We start from the raw sequence: 23,434 nt of genomic DNA, 5'->3' as shown, positions 1-23,434 counted from the left end.
AAACTACCAAGCCAATTCTTATACTGGGAAGGAAACAAGCTACCGGGGACCGGTTTCTGGCATTTCAGCCTTGTCGGCCCGGCTTGCTTGAGTCCTGATGGTGCAATGAGCAAGGGACTCACATCTGAGTATACCGTTCCACGCTTGTATACTCAGACATGAGTCCCTTGCTCACTGCTCCATCAGGATTCAAGCAAGCCGGGCCGACGAGGCTGAAATGCCAGAAACCGGTCCCCGGTAGCTTGTCTCCTTTCTGGTGAAGAATTGGCTTGGTAGTTTGGTCTGCCCTGTTCCCATGATGCACTGGGCCAGGGACAGACTAATTTGCATATAGCCAGGTTCTGAGCTGGGATGGGGCAGTGAGCTAAATAACGGTGATGGATCAAGCCCTGATCTTTGGACTGGGTAAGAGTGGTCTGCTTAATTCAGACACTCTGTTCATCACCACCCCCTTTTCTGAATCGTTTTTGGCCACTATAGGTGTGGCAGGGTATACTCAGACATGAGTCCCTTGCTCACTGCTCCATCAGGATTCAAGCAAGCCGGGCCGACGAGGCTGAAATGCCAGAAACCGGTCCCCGGTAGCTTGTCTCCTTTCTGGTGAAGAATTGGCTTGGTAGTTTGGTCTGCCCTGTTCCCATGATGCACTGGGCCAGGGACAGACTAATTTGCATATAGCCAGGTTCTGAGCTGGGATGGGGCAGTGAGCTAAATAACGGTGATGGATCAAGCCCTGATCTTTGGACTGGGTAAGAGTGGTCTGCTTAATTCAGACACTCTGTTCATCACCACCCCCTTTTCTGAATCGGACTCAAGTTAGCGGTCCAGCTCGGGGAGGGGCTCGGGCCTCAAATAGCGATGTCACATAGAGCGCGCAGCGGTTTCGCGTAGCGAGCGCGCCGTCTGCGCGCCGAAGGAGCGCCAAAGGAGTGCCCGTCCGTGCCACGGACGGGCCCAGGGCCAGCCACTCTGCCCCCCTTCGCTATGGTCGTTCTAGGCCTGATAGGATCATTTACTCCTGTGATGATCTTTTGAGGTGGATTTTGCCTGCTGGAGGAGGTAGCTGCTTGTGGGCGGGACGGGATTGCGCTACTATGAAGTGCCCGAGTTGTGGTTTCTTTCCTCATCCCTCCTTACCCCCACGCACTGCTGGTGACACGGAACATGCAACAATCAGGGCTGGGCTAATTAATGCCAGATCCGTGGTGAAACACGCAGCTGATATTTTTGATTTACTGGCGGATGGCCAGCTCGAGCTCCTTTTTATCACGGAGACGTGGCTCACTGACTCGTGTGCCCCAATTGTTGAGCTTGCTGTTCCCAGAGGCTTTAAGATTGCTAGAGCGGATAGGCCCTCAGGCAGAGGGGGTGGATTAGCGGTAATTTTTAAGGAATGGTGGCACTTCACCTCTGAGCAATCAGCAGCGGGGGTGGATAGCGAAATGCTCCACTTCTCTCTTATCATTAGTCCCCATTTTACTTTGGGAGGGTCACTAATTTATAGGCCCCCGGGTCACGCTAGTCATTTCATTGATACTTTGGAGGAGTGCATTGTCTCACGGGCCCTGAGCTTTCCAAAATATCTTCTGGTCGGCGACTTTAACATCCATGTAGATGTGATCGACTCTACTGAAGCGCGCCGACTGGGGGAAGTTCTTGATCTGGCACAGCTTAAACAATGGGTGATTTCTCCAACTCATGCAAGAGGTCATCTCTTAGACCCAGTGTGCTCTAACTTTCCCATCAAAGACCTTAACTTAGAAAAGGTTACGTGGTCGGATCACGACCTCGTCAGATTTTCATGGGAGATGGATAACGGAGGCAGACCTGCTTCTGCATTGCCAGTTAGTCACCCCCAGAAGATCAACTTGGCTGCGTTCGGCCAGGAGCTTTCTAAAAACTACCCGAAGTTCACCCCTGAGTTTGGTGAGGCGGTCAGTGGTATTGATGGGTGGGTGCTGCAGGCGGCTAATGCGTCTACTAAACATGCCACTGTGTCTAGGTTCCGGCATACTCCTTCTCAACCCTGGTTCTCTCCTGAGCTGAGGGAGCTGAAACTGGGTTGTAAAAAGCTGGAGCGCATCTGGAGGCGCGGGTATAGCTCAGAGACAAAGACCGCCCTGCGCTTAGCCCAAAAAAACTATTATGCCGCTATTAAAATAGCCAAAGGGAATTATTTTGCAGGGAGAATTGCTAAAGCGGAAAATAACAGTAGAGAAATGTTCTCTATAGTCAAAAGTTTTGTATCTCCGGTTGCTGAATCCACTACACTTCCGTCCTCCGAGCAATGGTGCGAAGATTTGTCGAATTTCTTCATAAATAAAATAGAAAAAATTCAGCAGGACTTGCTTTCCGCGCTACCGGAGGTTAGTGCAGTGGATGGCTTTTCTATTTTGCCATGCCATTGTGAAACCCAGCAGTTTATAAATTTCTCGGCGGTTGCGGAGTGTGATGTCCTGCCTCTTCTCCAGTCCCTTAAATCGGGCTCTCCCTCTGATCCCTGCCCTGCTCGGGTACTTTCAGAAGTGGCGAGTATTGTTTGCAGGGATGTTACTGAGTTAGTGAATCTCTCTCTATCCTCAGCAGAGGTCCCTGTAAAATGGAAGCAGGCAAAGCTTTTGCCGCTTCTGAAGAAGCCTGGGCTGGATGCCACTGTACCCGGCAATTACCATCCCATATCTCTCCAGCCGGCATTGGCCAAAATATGCGAGAAAGTGGTCTTTCGCCAGTTGGAGAGTTTTGTGGAGATGTCCAGTGCTCTGCATCCAGCCCAGTCCGGATTTAGGGCGGCCTATAGTACGGAGACGGCTCTGGTAGAGATGGCGGAGTCGATTCGGGAATGTCTGGACGGGGGCGGCAGAGCGGTCCTGATTTTGCTGGACCTCTCTGCCGCGTTCGATACCGTCCCCTACAAGCTCCTCCTCGCCAGGCTATCCGCAATTGGCATTGGTGGCAAGGTCCTGGCCTGGCTGTCTTCATTTCTTTCAGACAGGACCCAACAGGTCTGGATGCCGCCTCATGCCTCAGAGCCTAAGCCACTTCTTACTGGGGTTCCCCAGGGATCTACCCTTAGTCCCCTACTGTTCAATATTTACATCACTCCTCTGATGTATCTAGCGGAACAGTACGGGGCTAAAATTATAGGGTATGCTGATGACACGCAGTTGCTCTTTACATGGCCAGACGATCATCTGGATACCACAACGGTCCAGCTTTGCCTGTCTTCAGTTTTTCGGTGGTTAACTCTGGCACAGCTAAAATGCAACGAGGATAAATCAGAGGTCCTCTTCTATGGCTCCTTCCCCCCAACGTTAAAAATTCACTGTGGCCTCTGAGTATTCCTAGCCATAAGGGGATGGGTGGCCCGGCAAAAAATCTCAGTATATGGTTCGGAGAGGATCTAAGATTTGAGGACCATATAAAGAAATTATCCGGGACATGCTTCGCTACTCTAAGAATGCTACGAAGATTCTTTCCATTGCTTCCTAGAGAAGCTAAGGAGACTGTCGCTCGGGCACTCATTTTAGCAAGGCTGGACTATGCGAACGCCCTATTTAGCGGCATTCCCGCGTACTTGGTTAAGCGTCTGTCGGTCATCCAGAATGCCGCTGTCCGTCTCCTTTTTAATGTTCCAAGATGGAAGAGCGTTCGCCCTCATATGTCTAGCCTTCATTGGCTGCCTGTGCCACAACGTATTCTTTTCAAAGCCCTAGTGCTCTCTTTTAGAGCCACCCACGATCAAGGACCTGCTTATCTGAAGAAGAGATTTGTTCTCTACGCTCCCACAAGAGCTCTTAGATCGTCCTCTCTGTTTAAAACGACCCTTCCTCGCTTCAAGCGAACCAGACTAGGAGGCCAGTCTATTGTAGTAGTGGCAGCACGAGCTTGGAACACTCTTCCCCTTCATCTGCGCTCCATTCAGTGTGTTGCCCATTTTAAAAGAAATCTGAAAACCTATCTTTTTAGGAGTGTGACTTAAGCTGACTCTTGTTTGTTTTCTCTGCTCTTTCCCCCGTGCCAGGATACTCCCAAGTAACAGAGCGCGTTATAAAATGATTTATACATATACATATACATGCCTCACAAAACACATCACAGCATGCAATGAAATACTTCTTACAGTGTCTTTATCTGACAATCTGCTTTGTTTTGTATTGTATGTGAAAGTTAGTTTTTGGGTATTTAATTTTCACCAGAATAGCGGCCAAACTCTGGCCGACTTCTACCATATGGTCTGCTTTGCCCAGGCCTTGACCCATTCTGGTCTGAGGTGGAATCTGAGCTCACACAGACCTTGGGTTGGCAGGTTCCACACGATCCCTTACGTCTTCTCCTGTGTGTATTTGATGGTTTGGACGGCTCTAGAGAGGACAAACATTTTCTGGGAACGGCGGTCGCTGTGGCTAAATGAGATATTGCAGCGGCCTGGGCCCAGCCCAACCCCCCTACCCTGTGAAAGTGGCGCCAGGGAGTGGACTGGTGCGGGGCCCAGGGGGAACCCCTCTTTGAGAGACATGGTTCTCCAGAAAGGTTCCATAGGGTTTGGGGCAAATGGCTGAACCTACTGCTTTAAATTGCCAGCTTTGGCTCTCCCGTGTAACGGGGTGTTTCTTTCCAGCTTGGGTGGCTTGCATAAATACTCCTGCCCTAACAGTGTTTTTTTTTTTTTACTGTCTGTTGGAGATGGAATTGGCTTTACTGTGTAAGACATATGCTGTCTTTTTGTTTGTTTTTCAAAATGATAATAAAATTGATTATCCCCCCCCAAAAAAAGTTCTCACCAGAATAAACCATCTCAAAACAATACGAATTGTGTAACGGTCTTGGCAGTTGAAACTGCAGAATGATATGGTTGGTGCCACCTTTGTATGTTGTTAGAATCTGGACAGCCATGAATCCTCTTTTGATCTCTCAGCCTGGATGGGTTGTACAGAATATTTACACAGCCGGTCTGAAGATACTGATAGGGAGTAGATGTTCCTGCATTAGTGATGAAAGGAGTTTATATTTTTTTTGTCCTCAAGTGGTTTTTGATTCCTATTTCTTCTCCTAGTTTCTTTTTCCCATGTGCTCAGGTCTTTCAATAATTTTTTGTTGAATCCTAGAAGTTATGTCTATCAGGATAGTTATGATCTCCAGTTGGTAACATGTCCTCAACACTGCACACATTTCATGAGAGTCGGACAGGTTTAATTCGCAGTGAAGCAGCCTCTGTGAAGTTCGTTGCTTGGTGAAGTGACGTTAGTGACGTTGAAGAACCTATATTCTGTTTGGAGACGCTGCGAACGTTAGAGTTTGTCCTTTAACTCAAAGCTCTTCTGACGTTCAGAGAAAAGGGAGGACCTCAGCCCAGAAGGATCGTTAGATGTCATAGGAGGTTTAACTTCAGCTGTAGATTCTTAGATGATGTAAAAGATCACATTTCTTTTTCTAAATGAAGGTTTTTTGGCAGTGCTTTGAGATGACTTCCATCTTGTATGTGTTACTTGAGGTTGCTGAGCACCACCTTTTGTTTACAGCAGTTTCCATATCCCGTGCAGCGTCATGGCCGTCGCCTGTGTGCTCTTTGATGGCGTACAAGGCTCGCCTTAAGATAAAAGCTCTTGCTACACACAGTGCAGTGATAAGGCCTCTGTCCTGTGTGTGTGACTTGATGGCGTACAAGGGTCGCCTTCTGAGAAAACCTCTTGGAACACACAGTGCAGTTATAAGGCCTCTCTCCTGTGTGTACGCTTTGATGGCGTACAAGGGTTGCCTTAAGATCAAAGCTCTTGCTACACACCGTGCAGTGATAAGGCCTCTCTCCTGTGTGTACGCTTTGATGCCGTACAAGTGTCGCCTTCCGACAAAACCTCTTCTCACACACAGTGCAGTGATAAGGCCGCTCTCCTGTGTGAGTTCTTTGATGCAGCACAAGGTTTGTCTGATGAGCAAAGCACTTGGAACACACTGTGCAGTGATAAGGCCGCTCTCCTGTGTGAGTTCTTTGATGTAGTACAAGGTTTGTCTTCTGAGAAAAGGGTTTGGAACACACAGTGCAGTGATAAGGTCTCTCTCCTGTGTGTACGCTTTGATGCCGTACAAGGGCTGCCTTAAGAGTAAAGCCCTTGGAACACACAGTGCAGTGATAAGGCCTCTCTCCTGTGTGCACGCTTTGATGCCGTACAAGGGTCCCCTTCCGAGAAAAACTCTTGGAACACAGAGTGCAGTGATACGGTCTCTCTCCTGTGTGTATTCTTTGATGTTTTAGAAGATTTCCCTTCTGAGTAAAACTTTTCTCACAGATATTGCAGTGCAAGGGCCGCTCTCCTTTGTGAGTTTTTTCATGTGTTGCCTTATCAGCAAACCTCATTTCATGCTCAGTGTAGGGATACCGATCTGTGTGTGTTTGTTCATGCAGTAAAAGACGCGTCTTTCCAGTAAATGTCTTCTCACACTCAGCACAGGCATAAGCTCTTAGGCTGGTGCTTATTCTTTTCTGCCTTGCAAGTAGTGTTTTATTGTTAAAATTCTCCCTCATGTGTATTCCTTGGTATTTTCTATCATTCATTTTATAAGCGAAATTCTTCCTTCCTCCAGATGCTTTAAGCTTCTCTTTCCCATTCATACTTTCTGTCTGCGACTGCTGTGCTGCAGAATGAAAAGAACACTGAAAATTATACATGGGAAATATTTCTTGAAAGAAATGCACGGTTATAATATGAGAAAGGTGGACAGTAATATCTAGGAAGGAAAGAAAATGTTACTACCTGTTAACAATCATTTGTTGCTTGTAGTACTACAGTTCACCTGTGGTGATCTCTCATGGGTAGGGTTCTGACTACTAAAAAAAAATTATTTAAAGATTGAGTTTTGATCTGGAGAACGACTCGTAATCCCATACAAGAAATGCATAATGCATCAGCGCGCAGACTCCAATTAAAATCATTGTGTTGTGTTCTCCATCGGAGTACAACTGCTTATATGTGTAAAATAAAACAAATAAACTGCTTAATCTGAGCAACCTATATACTTTCCAACCATACAGCAAGTGGGTGATGCATGTGAGCCGTCAACATGAAAAATTGACAGTATTTGCAAGAGAGTAACATTTTCCATTTGCAGCATCTGTGGCACATCACAGGTTGTGCAATAACTTAAAAGAATCTGTAAGGTCCAGAACGCCGCAGCCAGGCTCATTCTAGGGACACCACGCCACAAACATATGACCCAACACCTACGAGTCCTCCACTGGCTCCCCATCGAGAAGAGGATCATCTTCAAACTCCTCGCCTACAAATCCCTCAACAACATCACACCCACATACCTCAACGACCGAGTATGTCTCCAGGTACCCAAGAGGAACCTCTGCTCCACTGACCTCGTCCTGGCAGAGGTCCCCCGCATCTGCAGAAACAGAACCGGCGGGAGAGTCTTCTCCTACATCGCAGCAAAATCCTGGAACAAGCTCTTGGTCAACATCAGACGCTCCCCAAGCCTCCACATGTTCAGGAACGACCTCAAGACCTGGCTTTTCGACGGACCCGGAGCTGCTCCCTCCCCCCTCCCAGCGCATTGAGACCCTCGCGGGTGAGTTGCACGCTCTATAAACCGCTGATTGATTGATTGATTGATTGATTGAAAGGAAAGAATTGCTAATTCAGTTACTAATATGCTTAGAACAATTAAACACTTCTGGGTATCTTCCTTGCATTGATGTCACCAGAGAAATATTTTGTGAAAGGATGCACAGAACCACATGTTTCTGCTTTACAAATATCTACTAGAGCTATGTTGGGTAGAAAAGCCACGGTTGCATCTTTATCACACGTGGACTCAGCCTATGTTATTTCTATGTGGTGTCTCCACTAGGCCTGGGCGGAAAATTCAGTTCCGCTTGCGGAATTTGTGGAATTTGTGTAATTTCGCGTTCCGTGTAAAACGTGGAATTGCCAAAACTTCCGTGATCCGCGGCATTTTTTGCATGTTCACGCTTTCAAAATGTGTGTACGTGAGATATTTCCCCCCCCGAGCACGCAGTCAGCATTCGCGAACAGGAAAAAAGCATTGTGAACGGGCAGAAGAAGCAACTCCGCGTGTTCGCAGATCTCTGTGCTCACGGAGATTTTTTTTGCTGAGTTTTGTGTAGCAAAATTACACAAATTCCGCCCAGCACTAGTCTCCACACAAGTAGAAAATCATATGCCAAATTGTGCTGGTAAAAAAACGTCTTATTTTTCATACATTTTCAATTCTGATAATGTAGAGCGTGAGTGCATGTTTAACACTGGATGCATATTTAACTTTGTAAACTTGCAGGAACTGTTCATCTACTTATGGGGTGTGGAGTTTGCTAACTGTTTGAGGAAGTAACCGCTACTAGGCAGACATCGGTCTACATTAAGGCTTAAAAGTTGGACTTGTTACTCTTGATAAGACAACATTAAAATCTTAACTGGATGCCTGGGGTGCTCTGGTGGGATAACCATTCTCAACTCTCCCATGAACATTTTTACAAGAGTTTTTTCAAAAGTATTCAAACGTTAGTGTAGGCTAGGCCAGCTTCTTTATGTATGTATCTATATGTTATTGCTATACTACAAACCTAGCCTAAAGCTAGGGCCAAAGATGAGCATAAATTATTTTTAAAGAAGGGAGTCCTCAACTCTTTCCTAAACGGGAGCAATGTTGGGCGGTCCTGATGGATACAGGGATGTTGTTCCAGATCATGAGTTCATAGATGGAAAAGGCCTGCTAACTTGTTGTTTTTTTTTTTTGTTACAGTTCTAAGTCTGCAGTCTGATGGAGTTCTCCAACCTCGCATTTGTTGCACTTGAAACTAAGAGCTTAACTTAAGGACCACGAGAATGATGAACAAGTGATAAGAAAGAGGTAAAGGGTACAAAAGAGGAAATTTTAAAAGGAAAAGCAAGACTACTGTCCTGGGAGCGTCTTAAACTTTGTTAGATGATACGAATAAGTAAGGAGAGCAGTCAAAATTCCATTGACACAAAGACGACATGAACTGCTGACAGAGGAATCAAGCTCAGAAGGTGAATCAGACGACTCTGCTAGCAACTACCTAGAAAAAAACCTACTTGCCACTTTTTCCGCTGAGTACGGGTTACTGAGACAAGGACGGACAATGGAATATCATAAAAAAGGAAAACCAAAAGCAAGAGGCACAAACAAAGGAAGAGAAAGACAGGAAAGAGCAAATGGAAGACAAAAAGATAACTCACCACACAGGAAGAGAAAGGTGATAGAGCAAGGCGAGATATGATTATTAAGTCATCACAACATTAACTGACAATGGATGAACTAAATATCCACAACCTTGGCTTATAATTTTGCCCCAGGAGGGACTTAGATTACAGTTCATGTAGAATTGACATATTTCCGTTTCAAAGATATCAACATAAAATCAGACCCAAGCCAATGAACATGAGAATAGGGGAGCCCAACACAGAAAACATGACTTGTGTTCAAGAGACGCAGATACTTCATGACATTGGCTGATCTGGATAATGGAAATATATGTGCTACGAAAGAGCGAGAAGCATTGCTGGGAAAGGAGGCACAGATAGATCAGGGAAGCCTAACTCGCTTCAAAAAGCAAGCTACATATAACTCCTCCTTGCCTCATGATAATCAGGATGTCTTTAGTGACTCGGTCGCCAAAGACTTGTTCAAATAAATTGTTCACCAGTCAAGGCAAGAAGGGAAGAATCAGATCCAACTTGAGTAATGGACAAAGGGAGGCCATTAACGCATCCCGTAATGACAACATAAGAACTAATGTCATACGATAAAGGGCAAGAATGTGGTTTAATGATTGTTTGCAATTATGAACAAAAAACTTTTCAATAATTATTAAATACGGATTGTTGTGAAATGGGAATGGCAACATTTTCATTTGTGTAAAACACTACCCTCTACTGTACCATGCTTATACCTTCTATCAAATGTATGCAAGAACAAGGGGGCATAGTGTGCCCTCCAACAATAGCTCACTGGAAAGCACAGCAATAAACTAAAACCATGTATTGCTGATTCTTGTGGAGAGCCTCCCATCATATTGTAAAGATAGAGAGAATTTTCCACAAAAGATACACAATGGAGATAATCATATTTGACAATTACCTAGGATGTGATGTTGCTAATTATGCATACAACACACGCAAGGTCTTAGAGCCTACAAACACGCTTTCTGCAATAGACCAATATCTCCATATGACTATACATGGATGCTTAGGACCATGACTTTTGCCAAAATAACAATATTTTCATATTTAAAGATAGATATTACAGACAAATCTCAGGGACAGCAATTGGCACCTGCTCTCCCAGCTCTGCAAATGTATTTGTGGTCTGGTGGAAGGAACAGGTGTGTCGTGTAGTTCCCACTAATCCGTAGGACCTGCGCGTTTGTTGGACAATATAAACTTTGGATTAGTGCCTAGACTGGCTCCGGGCACCGCCGCAGGATGAGTTGGCCTAGAGACCAGCTAGCTCTCAGTGCCACCATAAGCCTCCCTAACCTTACCAGGAAGCGAATGGTTTCTGGCAACCTCAGAACGTGACAACCCTGACCCTTCAGGGATCGTGGAAACAGAACCTTTCTCTCAGTCACTCAAGCTTACTTGCTCTCAGAGAAATATACAGAGAATACACAGTGGAACGTTTACAATATATTTACTGAACCAACATTATTCTTGTATAGAATACATAAGCTGCAATAATCAGTAGACCGAACAGCTGAAAGTGATTACAAGCACGTAATAGTAGATATAGTTCTACCATGGTGCTAAAACAGTGTATATATGCAGGCATATAAGCAATTCATACTAATATTATAAAGAGAGAGCCCAAACCTTTGAGGCGGGTAATCTCAGTAACCACAGCACCAATCTCAACACCCAATACAGCGTTGGAAGCAGCGTTGCAGCAGAAGGACATAGGCTATGCAGACGGTCACCATATTGTATTTTATTTTTTTTGCAGAGTTTTATATAGCGTGAACTTGACCCGAACTGAATCAGGTATCAGAGCGCTTTACATAGCACCAGTTACGTTACATGAGGACACACATTAATTTTTGTTAGGCACGGTGAGATTAAGTGATTTGTCCAGAATCACAGGATGTTTGGCGTCGTTACCAAGACTCGAACCCAGATCCCCAGGTCCGAGGTCGAGCGCCTTAGCCGTTAGGCCACCTCCTCTATACATTTAAAAGGTAAAAGAACCGTGCCAGCAGAGTAGCCCCTTGTGGGCATGTCTCTGTTGTGTTGTGGGCGCGGGCTGGAGGCATGACTAACTCTGGGGCCGTGTGGTACGGCCATCACATCGTGGGCTGTGGGCGTGTGCTGGTGGCGTGACAAATGCTGGGGGCGTGACAAACGCTGGGGGCGTGTGTCCGCCCTTAATGCCATGTGAACGCAATTGCGCCGCATCAAGGGGCACGCTGGGGGCGTGAGAAACGCTGGGGGCGTGTGCTACGTTCCGCCCTTCATGCCATGTGGGCCGTACATTAATCAGAAGATCGTCTGCTCTGGCCGTGTGCTGGGGGCATGACAAACGCGTTCACCTGGAGGCCTGGTAAGTAATGTTACTGCAGCCTCTCCTGCGCGCTGTTACTGAACTCTCTCATTTAACAAAATTACACGCGCCTGCTTACATCAACCAGGGCTCTAGCCGGGCTCAGGCGGGGGAACACGCGCCTGCTAACATCAAACAGGCCTGCATCTGGGCCTCAAGCGGGGGAACACGCAAATGAGCGTGTCTGCGGGGACAATTACTGCAGCCTCTCCTACTCGCTGTCACTCAACTCTCTCATTAAACGGATTTACCCGCGGCTGATAACTCTCTCATTCAACGACATTACACGCGCCTGCTAACATCAACCAAGGCTGTAGCCGGGCTCAGGCGGCGGATCACTTCACCAATTACGCGCGCCTGCTAACATCAACCAAGGCTGCAGCTGGGCCTTCTCCGTCCCTATTCTAATGAAACAAAAAATTTTGTCTACCGCGAGATTTTAAAATAAATTGCCCTTGCCAAATACACACATTCTATTTCATACCCGGACAACATCGGGACGGGCTGCTAGTATAATATAATCCACATTTGTAAAGCGCTCAATCACCCTTAAGGGTCTGTAGGCGCTGGGGGCCGTCAGGAAGATTAAGCAAGCTATTGCCCAGAACCACATCGTGCTGGGCTAATCTGCCGCTGGTGCCGGGAATCGAACCGTGCTCCCCAGATTCCGGAGGCAGTCGCCCTAGCTACGGCGTACTCCTAATATGCACTCCCTACTCTGCGTGTACCTAGAGTGTGTGTGGGTGTGAAGCCAAGAATCCCCAGTAAGGGACATGACAGGAGAGAATGCAGGCCACAAATTGGTTACAAACTGAACTCCCCCTCACGGAGATGCCAGCCCGCTGCACAGTGAAGCCTCAGCCCGCAAGGACCCTGGGTGTCAGCTGTAGCGCCTCCTCTACTAATCTATTGGGATGCTCATTATTTATAATATGAGTAATAAAGGGGTGTGCCCTCGTAGCTCATGGACCTGGGTCATAAAGTAAGTACAAAAAACAGGTGGTCTGAGTTGGATTATGTAGTTGAATTAAACACACCACAATAGTAATACATTTGGTGGACTCAAATAAAGGTGAATTGTTTAGAAACTGAGTTGTATTTATTTCATACACAGATGCAGTTGTTGCACTTATTACTGCATGTCTTTGTTTTTAATCATCCGTATTTCATTGATACAATTATACAATCATTGCTCAATTGGTGCTCTCAGTGAGGATAGGAAGAGGGAGTGGTAGGTGTGCGGGACGTGGTAAAGGTGGTGTGACAGTGTTGCATCACATTCAAATAATTACGCCTTTACAATTAAGTTGCTAATAGTGTTCCCAAACTACATCACACATAGGTAAGAGTAAATCATTCGTTTGTTCCTATGGTGGGTCGGGTTTGGCGCGGTCTACGTTTCGACCCCCAGTATATAAAGGGTTATTCTTCCCTCATGTTGGGGTCTTCATCAGGACATAGTGGAGAGCCTAGAAAACAGGACATTGCCTCATTTTAGTAATCGGATGTGGTGGAGTGGCATTAAGATTTAAAACTATTGTCAAAATTACCTACATAGTAGCTGGCGTAGAAAAAATCATACGTCGCGTCTTGGGCATTGGTGTGCTCCAATATGTTTCAAAATCTGAAATAAATTATAAACAAGCATTTGCAATGCAATAGGTCTCGCATTAGGAAAGTTTGAGCTATTGGTATTGTAAATGGCAAAGTTTTTATTTATGTTTATTTTTTTTTAAATAGCTAAATTAATAGCTTCGTCATTTACAATGCCAATAGTTATAACTTTCGCAAATGTGATACCTATAGCATTTGTAATGCAATATGTTTTGTATTTACAAACCGCGAGAGGACAAAAAAAAGCTCCGGACCACCGCCTCCTCCCAGGCCTTCAAAAGGGACCTCAAAGTTCTCCTCCTCCAGAGACACCTCCAAAAGTAATTCACGTCCTCTTGCTATTTGTGAGGAAGACTTCCCACTACTGATAATTTCTACTTTCCATGACCATGGAAGTGCCTTCCCAGTGTATGCCTGTGATTGGAGGGTCTGCCTTTTTGCAGTATTTTCCATGTACTGGTGTTCGGTGCCCTTTTGTAACATGCACACACCACTCTGCCCTTGCAACACACGGCTGCTACCTCTCACATGTCTTTACCTTTGATACTTGCACAAGTGCCACCTTGCCCATGTAACGCTTGTTCCTGAGCCTGAGTGTCTAGCACTTATTGCAGGACTATACCTCTAATTATACTCTGTTTTCTCTTATAACTGCACACTTGTCACTTTCATTTCCTCTTGTGCACTTTTGACTACCTCATGTATTTTGGTTGCTCACAATTTTTGCTCAAGTATTTTGTTTGCTCACGATTGTCACTATTACCTTTACTACCTCATGTATTTTGTTTGCTCACAAGTATTTTGTTTGCTCACGATTGTCACTATTACCTTTACTACCTCATGTATTTTTGGTTGCTCATAGTTTTTACTACCTCATGTATTTTGTTTGCTCACAATTGTCACTATTACCTTATGTAAGTAACGTATGTTTTTGCAACCTGTTCTTTTGTAATGTTTCTCATTATGTTTCATTTCTGTTCCTAATGTGAAGCGCTCTGGCGCCTTCGGGTAAAGTCCGGCAGGTCCGGCCTTAGGCATGTGCAAAGTGTGCACCAGCACAGGGCCGCCAAACCCCAGGGGCCGCAACGACGACGAGGATCGGATCGGATACCATACCAATCATACAATATTCGTGCTGGAGTTTAGAAGGCAATGAGCAATGAAGAGGCCTTTACATTTTGATGTTATCTTGCCATCTTTGCGGTGCCTTCGAAGACAGGAGTCAAATGTCAGGCGTTGTCTTCTGGCAAACTGCTGCTTACTCTTTTAACAGGGACACTAGTGTTTCGTTTTCTTTCTCTGGCTGCAAAGTGAGAGGATTTTGTGAAGTGAACTGTGTGGCAGTCTCACTGGGTGAATGGAAAGGCTGCTGAACGTGTATTTATTTCCCAGGTGCACAGAAAATCTAAATACTCGTAAATTAACTCTACTCATATTTCAAAATCTGTCTGCAATTAGGAAAGGACAAATGAGGCACATCTTTTGTAGTTCAGAAGTGTGGTAGAAACAACGATTTCAATACAAACAAAACAAATCAAGACCCTTCACTTGGTGAAGCATAAATGATATAAACATTCTCTAAAACTCCACAGTTCTCTATCGTTTGTGTCTTGTGTAGTTTTATTAGTAACACTGGCACTGGCGGCCCCTGGCAGGATTTTGGCGCGTGGTGGGTTACGCCAGGTGCGTTTAATATTACTTCTTCATTCTCCGAATGTAGAGTCGATTCTGATTCTGCAGTGTCAGTGTCACTGACTAGTCTGACTGACTGCGTCAACGCCATGAACCTGGAAGGTGTGTGGGTTTCACATGATCTTGGCTTGAATGTCAGCAGCGGCCGGCCCGAGCTGAGGCCCGCCGCAGCCCGAGGTCGGACGCTGAGTAGTGAGTGCAGAAACAAAGCGCCTTGCGGCCTTCACTCCGCTCCGGAACTATGGGGGGCTGCAAGAGACCCTTCAGAATCTCTCTGTTCACAATCACCCGACTGTGCCAGGCACCAGATAGCTCTGCTGTCTGAAGTAAAAGGCATAGTTCTGGTGTCTGCGGTAAGAGGTGTGGCTCTGCTGTCTGTGGTAAGAAGCGTGGCTCTGTGTGTGAATCGGCCATAGAATACTTCATGTCACTTTCCTTTGATGTCATCATGGGGACAAAGGGTGTGTGATGTCACGTCTGCTGCTATTTTTGTGAGTCTACGTTCATGATGTAGAATAACTTTACGGTCTGTGGCAAGGAAGGGACAGCTTTGTGGTCATATGGTAACAACAAAATCCCGGAGCATATTAACATCATGATATAAATGTACCCCATTTTACATCTGTGTAGAAAGCGACCTGAATGAAGGTGGCACGTGGAGCCTCCAGGCTGCCCTCCCAAATATCCACCCATGACCAGTAGCAGTGTGTGATCATTTACTTGGCTTCTTATCCATTGGAGCAGGGTGTCACTGACTCTGACTGAGTGAGTGACCCTGGAGTAGTAGTACTGTCCTTTCCAAATTCTGGCGCAAAAAGGAGGAGATACATACACTTAAGGCACCGCTAATCGGCCTGCTCGAGGTGGAAGTGGGCATCTCGTCCCTAGATCATGAGGGTGCAGGCAGCCTTTCCACATTGCGACGTGAAATCGGAGATTGATTCGTTCATCTCCAACATATTATTGCAGTACTGCAGTGTGCCAGCTGCTGCCCGCCTGCTGAGAGACTGCACAGTCAAGATCATGCTAGACAGCGCAAAAGCAAAGGCAGCGGCGCGCTCCTTGCAAGTTGCTTATGCAGGCCATTGTGCCAGCGTAAGAGTGACCTACAGCTTAGCCCCGAAAGTGAAAGTGTCATTAAGGTTGATGGCCGGCTACATTCTCGACAATAGGTACAAGTGCTGTTTTTTAATGTGTGCATTTTTTTAATACAGGGACCGTTAAGATTCTCACGATTTTGAGCACTTGCTCTTCGGTAAAATGATTTTATGCCTATCGCCCCACTCGCGCTGCCTAAGTATGCTGACTTACTAAAATAATACAACGAAGATCTCTACATTAACTTGGCGAATATTAAATCTCACTGTCACCTTCCAGAGCTCCGCCCCGCCCGTACCCCCTCTTCCGGGGCCCACACCAACGCTCCCTGCACAGGGCAACCATGAGCCTAGAGCCGGCCCTGAGCCCGCGCTATATAAAAATGCATAAATACATAAATAAATAAATACCGCCTTCGGGTAAAGTCCGCGCTATATAAAAATGCATAAATAAATAAATAAATAAATACCGCAAATCAAACATCCTTGTCACTCTGCCGGCCTGCGACCAGGAAGTCAGGCAGGCCGGCGCGACAACCGGAAACAGGAAGTAGGAGGGCGGGAGCCTACCCCGCCTCCCACGGAAGAGCCGCGATTGTTTGGAGCACCGGAGCAGGCAGGAGCCTACCCTGCGCCCCGGTGCCGAAGGAGGGAAGAAGAGTCCTGCTGCCGGGCCCTGCAGCTGAGGAGAGCCGCCGCACGAAGGAAGCCGGTGAGTGGGTTGCTGAGCTGGGGAGGGGGGGAGCATGTGTGTGCGCGCGCGTGCGTGCGGGGGGGCGGGCTGTGTATGTGTGTGTGCGTGCGTGTGTGTGTGTGTATATGTCTTGGAGTGCGTGTGTTTGACTGTGGGGGAAGGGGTGTGTGCCGTGTGCCTGTATGTGTGTGCATGCGCTCACCTGCGTGTGTGTGCGTGCATGCAGAGGGGTGGGGGCTGCCTGTGTCTGTGTGTGAGCAAGGGCTGTGAGTTACTCTGCGCATGCGCGGCTCAGACGCGCGCTCACGCGGTGAAAACTGGAAAGGAAAAGCGCGTGTCAGATTGGTGTCCACATTCCTAAATACGGGCAGCATTAGGTCTGAAGCAGACACCTCAATGCTCACGCATTGAGAGTACGTCTGCTCGACCTAAAAAGGAAAGATGGGGGAGGAGTGGGATGGGAACGCTCATCATTGCATTTGTCTACCAAAGAGTGGAAGAAACATCAGTGTGTTCCACTTGCTGTTATACGGCGTCTTTAGCACAGTACAAGATGTCTTCCTGGAGTGGGCTTCAGAAATGTGCTGCACATCATTCTGAAGGAAGCATGAAACAGAGATACAGATAAGGTTTCTGTTCAAGCGTTAGTCCGTATTGTAAATACACTGTCACTACATTGATTTACACATCTTCTAAAGAGGGCCCATAGCGGCCGCAGTGTGGCTATGACGTAGGACAGAATAATGCACTGGGCGTTTGACCTTTACTATATACAAGTTGTCCAGGTCTGATTCATTAAAAAGGGCTCGGTCGGGGACTATTGCATACCTATTTGTCTGCGCGTCTTCAGCGAACTGCACCCGTCGGCTCCACTCCGAATGTGGCTGCTCGCGGTGCAGCCGTTAGCTGCTAATGTTAGACTGGAGGCTCGGCTCCGGTAGCCAATGAGCGGCCTCCGGAGGGACGTGCTAAGACGCCTGACTATTTCCTGCGGGGGACCGTCAGTAAATTATCTGATGTTAGAGTGATTAAGGGGCCAATGGGTCGCGGTGTGAAACTCAAAACAATACTGCTAATTTATAATAGAAAGCATCTTGTGATGTACGTAGAGGTTAGACAATGTTATAGATATGTAGATAGCCCTGTCACCCTGTGGATGAAGATACGGCATTTGTACATAGTGCGTCAAGAGGCCTTGTACTTAGTGTTCAAGGCATCCTGACAATGTTGTGCGAAGCTAGATGTGTAAATAAAGTAGTTTCAGAGATACGAATCCAACATTGTCATGCATGCAAATATGTGCAAAAGGTCACAGCAGAAATGATCCTGTAAAACATTGGACAATATATGAGATGAGCCACTTCGATATATGGGCCTAACCCGGGCACATAACAGGTGGTCTGGACATCACAAAATGAAAACATGACAAACCATGCGCTGATTTGGATGGGGGATATAGATGACCTTTCCCTGCTGTGGGACGGAAGTAGGGAAATGTCTAAAAGATTATTCCAGAGACAGTCAAAATCTGATCTCAACCGAAAATTCACTCATTAGATCAGAAATAAATCTATAAATGACCTGGCTAAGTCATCCTTATGTGGGACCAAGTTCAGAATATGAACTGATAATTAACCTTTTTTGAATGGTAATAATGTGAAGACCAGCAGGCTACTGCCAGGTTGGTGAGGTTAAGTTTGAAACTTTTAAAACATCATTTTGAGGTTGAACACACTGCAGGAGAGAGGAACAAAAATACCGATTGCTTGCCTCGACTGCCCTGAGGGCAGGAAGATGGGGAACATGAGAACAAAGAGAATGACTGCGAAGATGTGGAATGTATTGCAGCAAGTATTTGTTGGCTGGGTAGAGAGTGTGAGTGTGAGTGTGAGTGTGTGTGTGTGAGTGTGTGTGTGAGTGAGTGAGTGAGTGTGTGTGTGTGTGAGAGAGTGAGTGAGTGAGTGAGTGAGAGAGTGAGTGAGTGAGTGAGTGAGTGTGTGTGTGTGTGTGTGTAAAAGTAGAGAAAGACATTGGATGAAGATTCTATTTTATTGAAAGTGATTCATTTCATGAGGAAAGAATAGCCAAAAGAAAAATGATTTGTTGTGTGAACTGCAGACCGATAGCCAAGTTTATTCTGTCAGAGGTGAGCCGTGAAGGACATTTAGGTGTGATATCTAGCAGCAAACGACTGACAATGCAATACTGGTGGCCTGACATGGAGAGGGATGTGGAAAAACTCATTAGAGAGAATTACCAGTTGTTTGCAAAATTATAAATGGATGATATACAGAGTTCTGCTTATGACAGAAGTGGTTTTCCTGACAGAGTGCGGGGGAATGAATGTAATGATTTTTTAGGTATGTTTCAGATGCTTCCTGTGCATCAGAAATTTGCCATTGTGCTTGTGGAGTACATGTCAAATTGGTTGAAAGTATGATTTGTACATGGAAGTGAGGGTTTTCTGTGTGAATTGGTATCGGATAATGGTGAACAATTTATCTTGAAGGAAATAAAGCAGTATTTGGATGGAACCGGTTTCAAGATAAATGTGCTAGTCGTTATCACCCACAGAGTAATGGCTAAGCAGAGAGGATGAAAAGATTGGTGAATCAGGATTTTTCCTGCCGGTATCAAAGTGGAAGATGCTGCGAGGGCTATGCTTTCAGCTTATTGCAACACACTGCATTGCACCATTTTGTGCAGAGAGGCAGACATTTGCATGATTTGGTCCTTGTAATGTGCACTGAAATGTCTAAAGAGGGGCTGAGACACAATAGCTATAGGAAGAAAGATGAATTGGGCTTCAAAGGATACATATGATATTGTAAAGCCATTGTTCGCACAGACATGGTCACAGAGCCAATAATCTTATGTAATCATAGTACACTGGAATTACTGGGGGAATCAGATGCCAAATCTCCACAGTAATTACACATATCACAGAGCCACATTTCCACAGTAATTCCATATATCTCAGAGCAATCACCATACTTCACCCTCCCTCCAGCAGAGTTTCTTTTATCGCTGATATTGCTGACTTGGAGGGAGGAAAAAGTGAGGGAAATGTAATAGGAGACATAATGGCAGACATAGCTAACGCCTTATAATGGGGCCCATATTAGATCAAATAAACATAATAAAATATATCACCCAATCCTGTATACTGTAATACAACTAACCCAGCTTGATATTCAGACCACCTTGTACTGTGCACCTAACCCTACAGACCACACTTAATCTTGAAACTCCCTTGACCTTGTACGTTGTTCTACATGATGTAGTATGTTATAATACAGCCGGCCCTCTCTGACCTGCAGGCCCCCCAGTTCTATGTACATGTACCTACAAACTTCAGAAAAAAGACCACTTCTTACCAAAGGCTCTGGGGTGCAGCAGACCTTACCCTACGCATTCCACCACTACAGACCTGACTTACAGATCACTTGTCTTCTTCACACTGTATTCCTCTCCTCCTAAGGGGCAGACACTGACTGACCCAGAAATCCTCCTACAATCTGTGCACTCCAACATCACTCAGCCCCACCTCTAAAGTGCTTTAATGTGCACTAGCAACAAAAAAGGGCAATGTTACTCTCAGTGAACACCTCACTTTCATCTCACACTTGGGATGGTGAGTATCGTGGAGCTTCGATTGAAATCATTGATTCTGCCACATAATTCCTCAGAGTTCCTGAGCCCGGAATGGCGCGTCTCCTGCACAGACCAGAATTCAGGTAATTTTTCATGTGCAGAGTCCCAATTCTTAGCCTATTACTGAACGGGAAGGAGAAACTCCTTTGCGGAAATAAAGGCGATACTAGGTACATGACCGCTTCTGCCGTACTCAAGGCCCCGCCCCCAAAGATACCAGTCCACACAACTCAGAATTGGCCCCCTGCAGGTCTTACTAAAAATCTGGAAAGATCCACTTTGGAGATATTTTATGCTACATTCCCTCAGAACTGTACAAGTTACTCGACATTCTGCATGTTCATTCAGTACGAACAAAATACCTGGGATGGCTTTGAGCAGCAATCCATCTGCGTCTGTATTTCCTCTCTCCAATGGGTCTCTAGCGATAGCTCCATCAGTTTCAGGAGCATTCTGTGCCAGGAATGATGAGACTCCAGATGGGCCCTGCACATCAGTACATGTTGGTTGTAGGTCAGAATTCTCATCTCGGTTCTCAGGGTGCAGGGGTTCTTGCTTGTAGTTCTGATCGTAGTCCTCAGGACTCGGTGGTTCTGGCTTATAGCCGCGATCTGGACTGAGTGCCTCAAGGTGCATTGATTCTTTCTTGCAGTTCTGATGTGGTTCGTGTGCATCAGAGAGCACCTGCTGCAGGTAGGTGTTGAGCTGCAGACTCTGGTCCTCTTGAAATGCTGGTTGTCTGCAGACGTTGTGCTGTTGACCCTCACCCTCAAACCACAACAACTCTTGCTTCAGGTGTTCAATTGGTCCCTCCCCATCTGGGAGCACTGGTTGTCTGCAGGGGTTTCGCTGTGGCTCATGTCCCTCGTGAAGCAGTGGCTGCAGGCAGAGGTTCTGTTGTGGGTCCCAACTATCTGCATACAGAGGTTCTTTCTTCACATGCTCCTTTTGATCGTGTTCCTCTGGTTCTAGTTGTATGCACAGGTCCTGCTGTGGTTCCTGTCCATCATCAAACACTAATGGAAGGCGAAGGCTTGGATCACCTGGGATGACTTGAACATCCGGAGGAGGGCACCTGGAGACAGTACCGTCCTGCTGTGGTTCATGGCCATCCAGAGACAGAGGTTGGAGGCACAGGCTCTGCTGTGGTTCATTCCCATGAGGAGACAGAGGTTGGCGGCACTGGCTCTGCTGTGGTTCATGCCCATGAGGAGACAGAGGTTGGGGGCACTGGCTCTGCTGTGGTTCATTCCCATGAGGAGACAGAGGTTGGGGGCACTGGCTCTGCTTTGGTTCATGCCCACGAGGAGACAGAGGTTGGGGGCCCTGGCTCTGCTGTGGTTCATGCCCATGAGGAGACGTAGGTTGAAGACACTGATTCGGCTGTGGATCGCGACCAGGTGAAGATGTCGATTGAAGGCATGGGTTCACCTCCTTGGCCCCGAATGAAAGATTGATCGGAGGGGACCTGCTGAGATGACAATCTCTAACCACCACAGGACTGGCCATCTCCAAAGACACACACCCATTTTCAAGGTTATCCAGACCCTTTGCTATCCAGATTTGCTCCATCAGCACAGCGACTCTTGACGGCACGTCCTCTAAGGTATTCTGCAATTTGTCCAGTTTGGCTTCCAACTGCTCTAGCAAAGATAAAAGGATGATGTTAGGCAAGTTCCCCGATAGCGGTTCCATCTCACAGTCCCTCTGAGCATCATTTTGGGAGCTTGAAGATGACACATTATGGATACAAGAAGAAAGGAGTGCGGCTCTCAGGGGTTCAGGTGAACACTGCACTTCTCCCTTTTGCCTTGGATCCTGCCTTTTCTCCATTGTGAAATTCTGAAGTTCACTCCTCAAGTATCTGTGAAGGGGAAGAAAATAGAAAAGACAACACATTATCACAGGACAATTAGGTCAAAATACTCCTTCCTGTCTCACCACATGTTGTTTAAGTTTTAAATAAAAAGTATTCAGTCCAGCTAATGGCTCGAAAGAACTAAATTGTCTCAAGAGCTGGAGAGGATCTACCCTGATCAAGGTGAGGCTGTCCTCGAGGACATCAGGAGTTACCCTGCTACATATCTAAACCCGCTCAATGCTGCCCTTACGTGATATAGTGAGATTTCATGCAGGTCCGCTCTGCCCTGCCAGAGAGGACTCCCTATCCAGAGCTGATCTGTTAAGCTTCAAAATGTATCAGTAAGACCTCATCAAACCTAACCCTATATTTAAGGGACTTATTATGTTTTTGTAATTCTTTTTTTTTTTTTAAGGAAAATTCAGTAAGCATTACCATAATTGATATTTCCTATGAAGTTGAGCATTGAGGAATAATAGATTTAAATAAACAGAAAAAAATAAAAAAAATCCAGTCAGGAATTGAGCTACCCAGGTCACGTAATCTCGGCTGATGGGGTCTGCCCCAAAGATGGATCAATTAAAGCCACACAGGAAATACCTAGACCCATAAAGAAAGAAGAGGCACACACGTTTTTGGTGAGAAACATTCTATTCTCAGTTTGTACCTAATTTACTTGTGCCTTGTGAAACCTGCTAAGGAAGGGTGCAGACTACGTGTGGAGTAGAGATTGCGAGAAGAATTTGCAGAGGTGAAGAAGAGTCTTGTGAATGCTCACAGTCTGCATAGTTTTGCCCCATTGTGTTGTTACGGACGTCAGAGACAAGGGCCCAGGAGTGAAACTGAAACAGCGGCATGATTGGAAAGAAAGTTATTATTGCCTTTGCATCTAGGGCTTTGGCGGAGGCTGAATGTAGACATTCGAATACTGAGATGGAGGCATTGGCCATGTTTTGGGCTATCAAAATAAACATTCTTGTGGAGTGTAGGAAACTGCAAGTAGAAGATGCTCGACTAGTCCAAACTGGACCCAACCTATGCTGCTGCTACAACGCACCTGCTTTCTAGTGTCAAATAAGAGGCAATCATTTTCAGGCTTTTAATGACACAACTCACAGAACTTGCCAGACTGAGAAAGAACTGTTGATCTTTACTTTCAAGCTCTACACATTTTGAGCAAAGAGTGGAAGAGTGCCCATCTCCGAAGGCTATTAAGCATCAAGCCATTAGTCATTATGGCCATTA

At 46.1% G+C, this 23,434-nt stretch overlaps 1 protein-coding gene across 1 annotated transcript; it reads right to left on the bottom strand.

Annotated features, from left to right (window-relative positions):
- Window positions 1-2,857: 2,857 nt before the first annotated feature.
- On the bottom strand, window positions 2,858-22,186 carry LOC144832226 (uncharacterized). Its single transcript, XM_078689071.1, has 2 exons — window positions 20,691-22,186; window positions 2,858-6,630 (listed from the first exon to the last, which is right to left on the bottom strand). The coding sequence occupies exons 1-2, from the start codon at window positions 22,159-22,161 to the stop codon at window positions 5,543-5,545; spliced, it is 2,559 nt and encodes an 852-aa protein (XP_078545197.1). The 5' UTR covers window positions 22,162-22,186; the 3' UTR covers window positions 2,858-5,542.
- Between the last annotated feature and the right edge of the window lie 1,248 nt (window positions 22,187-23,434).

Source organism: Lissotriton helveticus, chromosome 1_1, assembly GCF_964261635.1.
Source record: "Lissotriton helveticus chromosome 1_1, aLisHel1.1, whole genome shotgun sequence".
Lineage (NCBI taxonomy): Eukaryota > Metazoa > Chordata > Amphibia > Caudata > Salamandridae > Lissotriton > Lissotriton helveticus.
The sequence above is the reverse complement of the archived record's forward strand: the minus strand, read 5'-3'. Positions and strand labels throughout refer to the sequence as shown.